Source organism: Pocillopora verrucosa, chromosome 7 (genome assembly GCF_036669915.1).
Source record: "Pocillopora verrucosa isolate sample1 chromosome 7, ASM3666991v2, whole genome shotgun sequence".
Taxonomy (NCBI): Eukaryota; Metazoa; Cnidaria; class Anthozoa; order Scleractinia; family Pocilloporidae; genus Pocillopora; species Pocillopora verrucosa.
In genome coordinates, this window is record NC_089318.1 from 15,713,373 (window position 1) to 15,728,296 (window position 14,924).

The 14,924-nt window shown below is 37.0% G+C and overlaps 2 protein-coding genes across 2 annotated transcripts; one reads left to right on the forward strand and one right to left on the reverse strand.

The window, feature by feature from the left end:
- Nucleotides 1–2,075: 2,075 nt before the first annotated feature.
- Nucleotides 2,076–7,585, reverse strand: LOC131770867 (uncharacterized). The gene is made up of 9 exons (XM_059086595.2): nucleotides 7,334–7,585; nucleotides 6,469–6,595; nucleotides 5,650–5,919; nucleotides 5,110–5,240; nucleotides 4,703–4,814; nucleotides 3,964–4,236; nucleotides 3,565–3,701; nucleotides 3,173–3,293; nucleotides 2,076–2,734 (listed from the first exon to the last, which is right to left on the reverse strand). Exons 1-9 carry the CDS (start codon nucleotides 7,386–7,388, stop codon nucleotides 2,230–2,232), a joined length of 1,731 nt encoding a protein of 576 aa, XP_058942578.2. The 5' UTR covers nucleotides 7,389–7,585; the 3' UTR covers nucleotides 2,076–2,229.
- Nucleotides 7,586–8,333: 748 nt separating this feature from the next.
- On the forward strand, nucleotides 8,334–14,723 carry LOC131770864 (uncharacterized). Its single transcript, XM_059086592.2, has 7 exons — nucleotides 8,334–8,489; nucleotides 10,612–10,738; nucleotides 10,982–11,257; nucleotides 11,770–11,909; nucleotides 12,287–12,392; nucleotides 13,005–13,292; nucleotides 13,798–14,723. Exons 1-7 carry the CDS (start codon nucleotides 8,444–8,446, stop codon nucleotides 14,003–14,005), a joined length of 1,191 nt encoding a protein of 396 aa, XP_058942575.2. The 5' UTR covers nucleotides 8,334–8,443; the 3' UTR covers nucleotides 14,006–14,723.
- The last annotated feature ends 201 nt before the right edge of the window (nucleotides 14,724–14,924 follow it).

A 14,924-nucleotide genomic window follows, 5' to 3' on the forward strand; every position in this document is an offset into this window, starting at 1 on the left:
TTTTTTAGACGATGACCCTGTTCGGAAAAAGTGCAAGTTTTATTTCTCTATATATGTATATACTTAGTGTATTTGGTATCAAATGAATAGTCAGGAGCTGTAGAAAAGAATTGGCCATAAAATCAATTTTTCAAGCTTATCACTTTTCATTTATTTTTATGGCAAAATAGGAGAATTAGTCAAGGTTTTGTTTCTGGTTAAATATTAACCAGTCTTATGACATCATAGTGACGTTCTTTGAAATCACATGTTTGTTTTTAAGAATAAAAATTTAATTACAAGTAAACCGGTACAAGAATTATCAAAACATGTTAAATAATTTTGGAGATATGACGATCAAAAGAGAACTCACTGAAAATTTGGAAACTTTTTGAAAATAAATTTGGTCCGCAAAGGAGGTGCGAATATTAGTGCCGAACCTTTCGTCGTTTTAATAATGATCATGGAAAATTGAAGTAATCCTATGCAAATTAAGACAAGGTGTGTATGAAAACTAAACAAACACTAAGTGGAAGTGAAGCCCCAGATACCAATACAAACAGCCAAGGTTAACATAGTACTTTCTGTAAAGATTATTCTAGGGATTTAATATGTTTCAACATTAATAACAAAAATATGGAGGAAAAAAGAGATAAGTATGTTTCATGGATATAGCGCATTTACAAGAAATCGTAGACAAACCTGCGTTATTGATGGCAGCATTCATGATCACTATCATTGATCTGAGGGAAATGAAAAGAGCCACTTCCTAAAAATGAAATACCGAAGGTCATTGTGGTTATTTACCTGACGCACAACTTAATCTGACGAGTAGCTGAATATGAAATAAAAGTTTGAAAAGTCCAACGAAAGCTTATTTCATATTTTTCTTTATTTAATCCGGCGAAACTTCAATTCGCGCACTTTGAAAACAGAAAACTCACCTTCGCTCCATAAAGAAATGTTAAAGTTTGCATACTTGCTTGATTTTGGAAGTTTCAAACACAATTTTATCTGTCTATCGCCAACTTAAAAGCATTGACTCTGCCTTTAACAGTTTCTTCACCGAAACTTCTTCGAAATGGTAAGGTAGATGATAAATTTTTAACCAGCGCTCTTGTGTAAAGCAGTTGAGGTATTTTCTAGATCACTCCCTAAATGGAATGTTTTAAAATCATCAATTAAATAAAGTATGAAACAATACATTGGTATGGTTACTCCATGTAGGGGGGGATTAACAAATAAGATTCATTGGTTAAAACACAGTTGGCTGGCTTTCATCTTTTAATAAACAGCGTAACAACTCCCCGGGCATGTATAAAGTTTTGTAAAATTTGGCATGCTTATTTCTATTTCAGGAGCAAATCTCGATCTAGACCCCTTCCGTTTACGATATCACACAAGGACTTTGATTTGTAGTAATTAACTTAACCATTAACTGACCGAAAACAAGCGAAGACAGTGCACAGTCATTTAATAGCCGAAATTCGCTATAAGACCGTGATAGAACTCCTAATCATATTCAAAGAAAGCATTTTTCGCTAAGTTTACCGCAACAGTTTACGTTGTACAATGTTGTGACGATGACGTTTATTGTTGCTTACTGCGAAGTCATATTTGGTGGCAAAAACCTCACTTGCCGCTGTCATACATAACGTACTTTTCTGCGATATGATATGAATGGAACGACATAACCAGGGCATTTTTCTGCTAAATCTTCCTCAGGAGTCTTAAATCTCATCGCTTTGTGAATCAATATATTTCGAGTAAATGCCAGGGCAAAAATCTTGATTCCTTCAACATTTGTTTTCCCAATGAAAATTAAAGGCCAGAAGACTGCTGAGGTAATAGATGCAGTTAGTGGTTAACTTAGCTTGGCTCTGATTTGGAAAATTAGAAGTCCAAAACGGTTACCTGGTCTAAAACGGGCGTGAATATATCTACAGTTCTTTAAATTCATTCATTTACCGCAGGGATTATAAGGTAAGAAGGACCTGTTATTTACCAGAAGATGAACAAAATTCATACGCAGTTGAGAAAAAATGATGCAGTTGAGATGAGATTTGTTTAAAAAACTGAAAATGATCATCCCTCGAGCTCCTTCTTTATTTAAAGTTGTTTCTCTCAGTATTCACGGTAGCGATATCTATACAAAAAGAATGCGTCTCTATTTACATCACCAAAAGTTAGACCAGATGTCAATGATTATTGCAGGTCTAACATATATGAGCTATCTGTATATGTGGAGAGCTACCTGCAAGAAACACAGCTCATGACACTAAAAATAAGCACGGCAAAAGCCAGTTTCTGGTTTATACTTTGACAACTGCCGACGTCTCTAAATAAAGGTCGAGTTCTGTTGTCACAGAATGGATTTATATTACCCTTGAGAGTTCGCAGGGTTTGAACATCAAAGGAGCAATGTGTTTGCCTTGCCTCATCGATGCAAGATTTTCCATTCTCGAATTCTTCACACAGGGGCGAGGGAACGGGAATAAACTTGGAACGGAACGTTCTACCACAATCAGCGACAACAGCTGAATAATCATTGTCACAAGTTGCTACTTTTCGTAGAAGAGGTGGAAGATCATCCCAAGCAATTTGATACACAGACGAGTCACAAAGTAGTTGTGTTCCTTGTAAGCTTTGGAGAACTACAATGCTAAGCGATTCCAATAGAATGGAATTCGGAGATGGTCCGATGCAAGGTTCAAAATTCTCTTTTAAACAGCGCAAGAATGACTCAGATTGACGTCTGAAATGATAAACATTATGTAATGACAATAGAGTCAAGTACACCTTGCTAGGTACACCACTTCACACAGATACTTGAAAACGTCCGTATATATTTTTTAGAGATACTGCCAACCATCAGTGAATGTTTCAGCACGAGTCGAGTAAAGGTAATTTATTTCTTTAAAGCTAATAAGGCGAAGGAATTGTAAATAATTTGGGTTCGATTATCCAAAATCAAGGCCACCAAAAAATCGCAAAACATTTCAAGTTGTGATTTATAGAAATATTTTGTACGCTCAAAGTTTTATGGCTGGGATTTTGATTCCCAGAAAAATGCAAAGGAACTTACTTCATTTTAATTCCTTGTAGATAGAAAAACATTTGAACTACCAAACTGGGACTCGCGATTACATGATCTAAAATCAAAATTATGTAGTTATTTCTTTTTAATGCTTACCCACAATTGGTATCTCCTTCTGCGGAATAGATGGCTGCGAGGAAATGGTCTTCACATTCAATTCCCTTTCTGTAAAAGAAATCGTTTCCGCACACAAATGTAAACCGTCCAGATATAAGAGCTGCAAGAAAGCAAAACATGCATTAATCAAGACATCAATGCCAAGTATTATGTTAAATTACATGATGACCATGATAAATATTTTTATTTTTGATATTTTTTTGACAACTTTTATGATGAAAAATGATAGTAATGATAATGATGATGGCAATAGTAGTGACGCTGATGAATGCCAACAAGCTGATAATAGAATAGTGGTGTTCGGAATGCAGGACCCTTGCGGAGGAAAAAATTTGCATTTTAAAGTTTCCCATTGAGCCAATCCAACTCACCTGAGGCAGATGGAAGGGCAAGTGGATCGATGCCATCCACGCAAAATGGGTTGTAAAGGTCGTCTTCCATGAGATCTCCAATGGCACAGCCATTTTGTACAGCCATCGAGATACATTGCTTAGACCTAGCGTAATCTCTGTAGAAATTGAACTAAATACTATCAAAACGAAAGTTACTGTCATCAAACGTTAATGAAAGTCATTAAAGTGAAACGTTGTCAGAAGAATAATCTGTGTGGACTTTATCCTTCTCCCAAATAATTCAACTCCGTCATCGCTTCTCCTCCCCACCCCCACACCCCCCTCTTTCAGCAAGACTGGTTGACGTAACATTAGATCATTCAAAAAAACGATTCATTGTTCATTAGTAAGTTATACAGAACGAGAAATTTTACTTACACACAAAGTTGCCTGTCTTCATTGTTTAAGATCAATCGGAGACGAAACTGATCCCAGCATCCCACCGAAGTCTCAAACATACTCTTGTTACAGTTCAATGCCTCCAACAGGAAAGGGCTTATAGATAGCTCATTCCCTCTGAGATCTCCACAGTGATATAAAAGTGTTCGTACAAGTCGTTGAACTTCGTCTTTGAATGGAGAGAGCGCTGTATTTGTTAAACAACTATCCGTAGTCGCCGACAAACAAAGCTTTAGGTGATTATACTCCTGCCTGTATACAGAAAGGAGAAATCAAGTTTGAGAGGAGAATATTCTAAAAAGCTTCTCTAAACGGTCCTGAACTTTTCTATATATGACACAAACTGCATTTTACAATTACTGTAAAAGCTATCAAAATATTCCCCCTAAGTGGGAGCCACCTTTATAAAACTAATTTCTAAGAAATGGTTATTGAAGTGACCATCCTAGTTTGCCCCAGGTAGCAAAACTGATTGAAGGCGGTGTTTTCTTTAAATTATTATTATTAATAATATTATGATTATAATAATAATAATAATAATTATTATTATTATTATTATAATTATAATTATTATTATTATCATTATTATTATTATTATCATCATTATTATTATTATTATCATTATTATTATCATTATTGAGATAGAACAGCGGAAACAGAACAAATTAATACAACATATCATTTTTGCCCTTTTTTTTTATTAAGGTATGTGGGTTACCGGCAAGTTGGGCTATTTTTCTTCGCCAGGTTTGTAATCATCTTGCGTTGACATGAATATGCCGACGTAGCGAACGTCTGGGTGGTGCAACTTCCAATATAGATTGATGGTTCTGCAAATGGTAAAAAAATAATGTTTAATAAAGCAATACCACATAGTTGATGCGAATATTACACAAAAATAGAAAGGATATGGACCACAAAATGAGCAAAATTTCCAGATTAGCTAAAGATAAAGTTTTAAATTAACTCAAGTCATCGATAATGCTTATACCGTGTTGATCAGCTTTTTGGCCAGTGGATTCCTGGCCAAAACTGAAAGTGATGATGATGAGTCGCTACCCACGTAGTCACTGTGATGACTGTTAAAGCATAGTGTTCAAGTGGAGCAAATCATGCCTATCTTACCAGAACTGTTCAACGGTGGATCTGTGTTGTATGTGCAGAAAGGGTTAAACAAGTCCCTATTAACGTACTGTCCGATTGCACAACCAGTCTTTGCCTCTCTTGTCACGCATTCCTTTGCAACAGCGTAGTCGCTGTGAAGATACAAATGGAAGCAAATGGCAACTCATTTTATCGGGTGGTAAGCCTTCGATGGAGGTGAAAGGCTTTATTCCCCATCTACACGTTTATTTTATTTTATTGTTTTTTTTGTATAATATTTGACTGCGGCAAGATTTTCCAAGACGGACACAATCCAATGTTTAAGATAATAAAAAGATCGGATTCCGAGATGAATTACTGAGTAATAGAAAAACAAAAACATTCTGAACTAGCACAAAACAGTTTTTCTCAACTGACCGTGTTAAGAGGAAGTACATACATGTTGTAATATATAATTTAAAATCTCAAGCCTGAGATAGCTGACCATCACCGATAAATCTCTGTTTTGAAAGAACTCCGCAATTCAAGTTCAAGATCAGCTGGTAAAAGTGAGTTTTATACCTGCAGAGCTTCGGATCTGTCTTGTCTCTGTTCAACCTCTCCCGAAAATCATTCCAACACTCCACAGTTTGCGCGAAAACTGAACCCTTGCACTTGATCTGATTAAGCAGGAACTGATCTATTAACGCCGGATCCACTTTAAGATCCCCACAATGGTATAACAGTAATTTTATCAAAGATGTGACGGCGGGAACAGAACCAGCAAAAAGACCAGTCAAGCAAGACTTCAAATGATCAACCAGACATGAGGTCTGATCTTGATATTCAACACTAAAGAGATTGAAGGAAACAAAATAAGTCGGAAAGTCTAAATGGTATCGAAAAATAAGGTTAACGTAAGATTCCAGACTAAGACCGCTACACTTAATGAGTAAGAATGCACTCTGGAACTGGCCCAATGGTGTTTTTGTTTATTTCAAAATGCAATAGCCTTTCATATTGGCATGATAATGATTGTTTTGTTTTTTTTGTCTTTTTGTTTTTGCATTGTATTTTCTTCTCCAGAATAATGGAATTTAACCGTCAGGTCGCTTCTTTAAAGCTTAATACGAATTAGTGTCTTATTATCGGAGAGACTCGGAGCTTAGCAGCGTGATATTACTTGTCATAAAAAAAAAATAAATAAAAAAATAAAAAACTTACGCTGACTTTGAACAAAAAATGAATTACCAAGAAAAGGAGCTTTAATTCTGCAAAAGACTGCAGAAACTTTGAAATAATCATCCACTAGGAAATAATAAGAGCCGTTCACGATGTCCTGATAGAAAATCAGCCAGTGCAGTACGAACGTTTCTCGTGAGGTTGAAAATCGACTAGTACCTGCAGTTGGCATTTGGTTTGTGTTTTAAATCAGACACCATTTTCCTCTGACAACTGAATCCTCCTGTTATGAAATGGGTCATGTTGCAGTCACCAATCTTTGGATCAGCCACGCAGCCATGAAGAGCTGTCGAGGGAAGGATACAAGAAAAACACGGATTAGTTTACTTTATACGATGTAGGAGTCTCCAATGAGGAGGGAGGTTTATATCTAATTTCATCTAAAACATTAGGCAATTTTTAATTATCCAGAATTAGCTGACTTTTTCCCATGGCGGTAATTTCAAAAGGAGACAATGTTGTTTTTGATGTTGTTGTTGTTGTTGTTATGAATGCTGTTTTCCTGTCCCAGAATTAACTAACTTATCAAGCACATCAGGGAAAACTGAGTCGTGATAAGCTACAGCCAATGCGATTTATACAATCGATTCTGCAAAGTAAATATGTTGCATGACTATAATAATTTCTTATTTAGATAAAAGGAAGACAAAATAAAAAGATTTTAGTTCTCGCTTTAAATAAGAGCTCGTTTGAGTGTGAAATCTAGTCCAGTGAACAGGTCATTCATTTTCACGCTAGCAGAACTGCAAGATCATTAAATAGAAAGTTCGTTATATTTGCTAGGTCGATTTGTTGTTGGCAATGCTGAGTACGTTAGAAACACGCGACTTCAATGAGTAAAAACTTGCACGATGCTTGTCATGATATTTCTCTTCTTCTCTAATTAGTCTCTCTAAGAAGAAAGAGGCTCGGCCTCATACTTCATTGACATTCATTGATTTGGATTTTTTCGTTGATTTTCTCTTCATATTCAGTGTATGTGGATGGAGTGTCCATAAAGTTTATCTTTGTTTAACAAACTCACTCGCCAAACTTGCGGTAAGAACCCAAGTCCTGTGCAGCAACAACATTGCTTTCATCGTAAATCACGTCGTAAAACGACCACCTCTCTTTTTTCGGATATGATCATAGCCTTGCGAAGGAACTTATCACTGGAAAACTGATCGTAGCTACATTAAGAGATGCCATCGCCGCCATGATGAGTGCTCATTCGATTGTAAAGCGAAAAACTGCTTAAAATGCAAAACAGGGACATGATCATTGTGGAGTGTGGAGTCGTGCTGCATCACTTATGCTGGACTTGTAAGCATCTCGTTTTACATATTTGAATTGCAGGAAAAACAATCAATATCGATAATCCTGATGAACATTGATAAAAGCAAATAGTTTTAGAACAGAGGGGGAATGAGCACTCGTAAGAGTTCACTTTCGTCCCTTTATATTCAAGGCTTGAGAGCCCCTTTGGCTATTTTTTTTAGGCAAGAACAGCTGTGTTTTCAAGTAATTAAACGCAATTTATATGGTCGACCCCAAACTTGACACATCTTCATGCTCTGTGGCGCAGAAAGAGCGAGTACAGGCTCAAGTCGGCTAATTTTCATGTACATGTGCTTTTTGTTCGATTGTTAAAAGGAAAGGTCGGTTAATACATCATCGTGCTTCCCATGAGCTGAGGAGTTTGTTATGTCCTGAAGCTACTAGACCACATGCTGACTTAATAACACTCCGCTAAAAAATGGATTCACTCAACCAAAGAACAATGATGCAAGGCTAACATTACATAATGGGTCACTTTGCGACTTAGTCGTGAAAATGCAAAGAATTGAAATTGTCGTCAAATAATTCCCACTCAATAGTCCAAATTTTATGATTTATTTTCATCCCTCATCCAAGATCGTCTTCGTCAAAAAAGTTTGTTTATACGATGACTTCGATCTAATTGGTTTACCCTCGATTATGATGAAAAATTTCCATTTTTTAAATTACCGCAAGGATACAATATTTGCATAATTCGTACCAAAACTTGAAGATTGAGTGCTGTCAGTTCTATTTCACAGTTGGTGATTACTCTGTCTTAGTAAACCTCTACTTCTCGATAGTTTGCGTCCCTTGAAGTCGTATATCGAATGATATCATGCGCTGCAAAGGTGTTATGTGCATCCACATTATATTTGTAGCAGGTGAGTATGATAAACATCGAGATTCCTTTCGATCAGATCTCTTGCAGCCTTTTGTCCATTCCAAGGGTCAAAGCGAGAGTGAAAGGGTTAAATCTCCGCACAGCCCATACCACATTATGCATTCAGTTCTTGGATACAAAAAACGACAAAAACAATACATGGCTATCGGGAAAACAGATTTGTTTAACAATAGTATCGGGCTTTGCGGAAATTTTACCATCGAAAGTTTTCAGACTCAGTCGAAGACGTATAATAAATTGCGTCGTCATCGAGGATATCGAATTCGTTTGCGCTTTAGAAATGTAAAGTTTTGTCGAAATCGGTAATTAGAACGACGCTGACTTTTGGTCCTTGTACAAACGCAGATTGTTAGTTCTTGCATGCCACAAAGAACAAGGGAGCGGTCGTTTCTTTCCAACAAGATTTCCATTGTGAGAAGAAGCAATTACATTTGTCGGATAACAATAGTATGGGGTTGTGCGGAAATTTTACCTAATATTAAATTGACGCATGCCCTGCTTAATTGAAGTTAATCTATTCATATTTTCATATTCGACTGCTCTTTCTTCTTCGCTGCATTGTTTTCAATGAGTTATATTGCCTACACAAACATGCATGACTGGGTTATTTTAACAGTTCATAACAAGGAGACTAAAGCAAATGGGGATCAATATCAGTATCTGGGCAACTGCCCACCTACCCCTCCCCTAACCCAACATTAACCTAAACTTGTTGTCAATTGACTGTTGTTGAGTTAGGGGAGGGGTAGGTGGGCAGTTGCCCAGATACTGATATTGATCCGCAAATGGAGCGAATAAGGATTAGCTTACGAATAATTGACTGAAAACCACATTTATGAAATTTCATACGCATGTTGTTTTCTGTCAGAGAACTTTTCGAACGCGTGGATTTCTAAACCAGTTTCGCAGAATTTCCCACTTGTGTTGCTGAGAATTCCACACGCGCTGGTTCGGTAATCTTGGACTGTATACTCTCTTTTGATTCAGGCTTTATTGACGACAATTCATCATTGCACGTTCCGTTCTGCGATCTATCTACTTTATTACAATCTTATCCTAGGGTTACAAAAATGTTACATTTATTAGCTGAGGAAATCCACACCCAGATACGTAATTCCGTGTGGGATATCAAGATTCGCTCACGTTTTGCAACGATTCGTGGGCACTAATTTCCTTTTAAACATGGTTTTTTTTTGGCAATCATGCTGCTAAGTTCCTACGCGCTTAAACGCCCTGCAAATGCCTAATTTCATACATCACTGCTCGCAGAACTCATTTGATTACCCTATGCCGCTCCCAATTACATGCTACTTCTAATTATAACGTTGACTCCGTATTTTAACGATATCGAAATTACAACTCACTTAATACACAATTAAATTAATGATAAATCTAGGAAATCAATTTTTGCGTGGAAACATTTCACAACGACCAATCCAAAAGCGAGAGTAACAAAAACTAACAAACACACTGGCAACCAAAAGAACCGAATAAAAACAGAGGCACAAAGAGAGAAGCAAGAGAAAAAAGCAAAGGCAACAGCAACACACGAAAAAAAAAAAAAAAACAAAAAACAAATACAAAAACAACATCAAAAACAATACCGAGAAAAACATAACCATGCTGAAGCAAAACGGTTAGACAAACTATCAAAAGTAGGGAAAGGCAAAGCAAAACACCTTTATCCCAGAATTATTTGACACGATTGGAATGTGCGAATTTATTTCAAAGTGTGATAAACTGCAACTTAAAGCACGCTCACGCTCACGAGGTTGCTTTCTCCTTTTTAGCTAGGCAGCATCACGATCAAAAATGTTTTTGGAGAAATAGAGCAATATTTTTTTACGAGCGTGGAACAAAGAAAAAATTTTCTGTGTTTTCATGAGGAATCGAACTTCAGACCTTCGGAATTCCTTTGAGTCACAGAGCCACCGAGATCATACGGTGAGCGAGGTCTATTACCAAGCCATGACCTTCGTAGTCTTTTTTTTCTTTTGATGTGTCCAGCGCGTTTCTCTTTTGCTGAATTGTACTTTTTTCGGCCCTGATCTCTGCTAAGTCCCCCCAATTTAACTGAGTTCTCTAAAATGTTTCCCCCACAGTGCTACTTAGACACGCTGTTGGCCAAGATATCGGGAAATGCAATCTGACCACTTTCACGAAGGGAGGACAGCAATGCCAGAGGACTCTGATTTCAAACTTGAAAAACAACGCCAGCTTGAATTGCAGGTTTGGAGGTTTGATTATAGCTTCAGCGAAAATGGCCTCTCTTTTATTATCAATTTCAAAGTGTTTACCACTACAAGTCATTTCCTTTATGGTCATGGAATTTGGAAGCTGCAAAATAAAACTGAATCAGAAAAAAAAGAAAATGTTATTGGAAAAGCATGTCACTATCAAAAATTAAAAACATTTACTGATTTAAATCCTTTGTTTGATGTTTTTTGCTTGTTACGCTTGTTTTCTTGGCAGCTTTGAATACGAAAAGCAATCTATCTGTTTGAATGGTCATGTCAGTAGTTGCGTGGATGGTGTTCCGCTGTTAAACGCGTTTAAAGGTGAGATAGTGAAGCTGCTTGAACTGTTAGTTTATCACTGCGGAAAGCTGAGTTTTGAGGTATCAAGAATAAACCCCTTAATCCTCGGTCAAGTCGATTGCGATGCAGGAAAACTGGAAGGGATGGTTGGCTGCTGGGATGATTTCCGTACTACTTTTAACGCAAGCAGGAACGATTCCTTATTATGCAGGTAGGTTACCACCGCAGATAAAAATTTCTATGATCATCGACAAGTGAGCATCACCATACTTTCTGTATGGCCATTTATTTACTCTTGAAAGATTGATTAATGGATTGGTGGATTTATGGATTGATTGGCTGACTCTTCATTGATTCAATCATTCATTTACGAATTAACCGGTCAATTTGGTGTTTTGATTGGTTGACTGATTAATTGAGTAATTGACATGACTAGTTGATTAATTGATTGATTGACAGACTGATTGATGATTGATTAAATGATATATTAATTCATTCATTTACAAAAAAATTGGTTAGTTGGTTCTTTTGATTGATTGACCAATTAATTGAGTACTTGACTTGACTAGTTGATTAATTGATTTATGATTGACTTATGATTCATTGATTCATTGCCTAATTCATTCACTGATTGACTGATTCCTTAGCGAGTCTGTAAAATTGTGTTTCCAATTGACTGCTAGGCCGCTCATTGTGTATCATCACCTATTTTTTTGAACATAGTAAATATGCGGAAGGGAAACAAAAATGCACCAACAGGGCAAGAGAATCGTGTAAAGGTATCTGCCAATACATCACCAAAGACGACTATAATCCATTCTGTGCCGACGGAATGGACCCTCCAACACAGACTACCTTGTTTGGTAAACATTTTATGCCGTTTAAATTTTATTCTTCCTCTCAATAGTTTACTATGACCACATCCAACAAGAAAAAAAGTTTCTCTTATATGAAAAGCTCATACCAATAATGTGTCTTCCTTTCTGCATTGGGGTCACGTCTTTACCAGTTTCATAATTGGCGTTTGGATCCTTCGTTCGATATCATTTAAACTGTTTAACGATGAATAAATTTTTTTTAAAATTAGAATTGCTGGTAGAAGTTTCGCGAGAGTCATCCACACTTGTTCCATAACAAAATATCACCAAATAAGTTGGTATTCTTGTCCAACTTTGGTAACGTACAACTGAGCATGCCGTCTCCATTTTCTCTATATCAACATTTTTTTTCCTGTTTTCAGACTGTAATCCTCTCCCCCTCCTCTGCCCAAATAATTTAGTTTACGATAATGCGATGATGTGTGATACAGAGAGCTTTAAAGACTTTGCTTCGGGGAACAATTGCAGGTAAGAGCGTCAGGACAGGTTCCTGTTACAACAATACAACCAGTACAACGTGTACTATAGTAAGTTTAGCGCCAGACGTATGATATACTCTTACGCTAGTGAACTGCGAAACTCATATATCATGATTTCAAAGCATAGACTACCTTGATAAATGAAGTAAAGGAAAAGTATTGCTACTGAAAAAGGGGCAGCACACCATAACACCAGTGATTGCACAGTGGTTAGTACTTAGATAATCCAAATGATGACAGAATCCAATTTGGATGTACGTTTGACTTAAAATCATGAATACAAAAACTCCATCTTCTTTACAAGGTGCAAAGTCAGATCATTAATTTTCTTTGACCTGTATAATATTACGGTACAGACGACCTTTGAAAGAGCTATCTGGTAATTGTATACTTTCTATACAGGAATTACTAATCGCTTAGTAATTTTTTTACCCCTCATTTAGTTTTTTTTTTTCAGTCTAGCAATCTAATCCTCTGCTAATACGTGCACGACTGTTGACTAAGGCAAGCAAAGCAGTGTTACTTTCCGGGATCAAATACCCTGCCCCTGTAGTTTGTAGAATGCAATTAAAAGTTACTCACTAAATATATTTACCTATAGCACGGTCCTTTTGAAAAATAAGAATTGCTTGAGAGAGAAGTTGGTTACGCAGTGCTCTTCCATGCGAGATGATAAAGTTTTTGAGGACAGTGTGAAGACTCTTCGAGCAACTCTGATGGCGGAGCAGTTCTTTTGTGGCAAAGTGACTCTGGACAAGGCCGCACTTCATGAAAGCGTTAAGACAGGTGATTGTAAGCCGGCGTTTTTCACCGCTGCTGAGAAATGTGCGGAGCCTTTCAGAAGCATATATGAAAATTCGGTGAAGAAAAAGTCCCAAGAAGTTTGCTCGTGAGTATATGATACGCAGAAGTATCGATATGGTTACACTTCAATTTCATTTGATTTATGTTCTTATGCAACTGGGTACTAACAACAAGTGAGTCACGCTGTCTAGGGATTGTATCACTATCTGCTGGGTTCCGGTGGATAATAGTTTGTTTTGTAGAAATCTCGCAACAAGATAGCGATTATCTGGCGAGTTTCGTCAGCCTTCATAAGGTGATGTCGGGGGCAGGTGAGGAGAAGAGAGTGTCTGTGATGAACAGGCGTTCCTTTTAGAAGAAGATTGGTAATACTTCAAAATGGTGAAGAAACCGGGATCAACCCCGGTAGCATTTGTCCCCTTTCAAAGGTATCTCCTTTCTGTTTATTCTCGTGTCACCGATAATTCTTTCTTGGTTTGGTTACAACCATCCATTTGATTTCTAAGTTGGGGGAAGAAACGGGCTGGATTTATTTTAGATTGTTCTTGATATCCCTCTGTAGTAACGGAAATATTTCTTCTACTTTTCAGCTCTTTTGCAGATGCCAAGAAGTGTCTCAACAGAGCACACGAGGAAAGTTGTAATTTTGACCAAAGCTCATCAAAGGCGACCATGTTTGGTGACGATAACCCTTTTTGTGAAAATGGTAAAGATCCATTAAGGAGTGGAGTGAACGGTGGTCAAGGGACTATACTATTTCTGTTCATTACCAGCATCGCGTTTTTAGTTGGACCTTGAGATCAAGACTTCTCCCTAACCAGACACTTTAAATTGTATGATGCACTCTAATGTTAATGGAAAATGGTAGTGGGGAGAGCCAGACCTTAAGCACAAATGTAACTATTGTCAACTAAGGAAGCAAATAAGAAAGCTAGCGAACAAATCAAAACAAAACAAACAAACAAATCAAAACAAAACAAACGAACAAATCAAAACAAAACAAACGGGTAAATAAAAGAAGAGAAAAGTGTGAAAAATATTAGGACGAAAAACAATGACGACAAAAAGAATCGTTAAGAAACTTATTTTCATGATCAAAAACTGCTTTACTATTTCAATTTCGTTTGTATATCGTTTGATCTCTGGTTGTTTGATTGTTTTCCTTTGACGCTCCATGCATAATTTGTTTTCTGTTCTCGATTCTTGTCGCAAATCTCAGCCGGGATAACATGTATTTATATTCGCCCATTTAATACAATCTTAAATGAAACTCCAACTCTTTTTTTCTTTTTCTTTAGCGTTTAAAGGGTGATCACTTCAATCTTTCCTAGTATTTTTAATAAAGTCAGTTTGATAGGCAATAGCCTTCAAAGACACCACACAAACTCACGTTTTCTCATTTCGTAATTCTTATCTTTGAAAGAACTGATTTGGATTTTTTTTATTCCCATGCACTTTCTTTAATGGAATTCGTGGGCTCTCGTGAAGGTACTGAGCAGCCTGTGTTGTAAGCGAGATCGGAGTTTGAAACATGACTGATGATAAACTATGTAGACCACTAGAGTAGTTGATTGATTCACGGTTCAGTTACTGTGTTTATCTCTAAACCAGAGTGCGTGAGTTCTGCTTTCCATTGTAGCAGGATATTCAGTGTTACCGGGGAAAATGGCTCCTCATTTGGGCGGAACATCCCCGTAGAACGTACTGCAAAAACTTT

Bases quoted from the DNA above. Each gene is read 5' to 3' on its own strand.
- LOC131770867 (XM_059086595.2), bottom strand. From the start codon at position 7,388: ATGAAAGCAATGTTGTTGCTGCACAGGACTTGGGTTCTTACCGCAAGT. The intron at 4,815-5,109 runs GTAAGATAGGCA...TACCATTTGCAG, and splicing joins TCCACCGTTGAACAGTTCTG to AACCATCAATCTATATTGGA. The intron at 2,735-3,172 runs GTAAGCATTAAA...TTATCATTTCAG, and splicing joins GAAGGAGATACCAATTGTGG to ACGTCAATCTGAGTCATTCT.
- LOC131770864 (XM_059086592.2), top strand. From the start codon at position 8,444: ATGCGCTGCAAAGGTGTTATGTGCATCCACATTATATTTGTAGCAG. The intron at 10,739-10,981 runs GTTTGGAGGTTT...TTTTCTTGGCAG, and splicing joins AACGCCAGCTTGAATTGCAG to CTTTGAATACGAAAAGCAAT. The intron at 11,910-12,286 runs GTAAACATTTTA...TCCTGTTTTCAG, and splicing joins AACACAGACTACCTTGTTTG to ACTGTAATCCTCTCCCCCTC.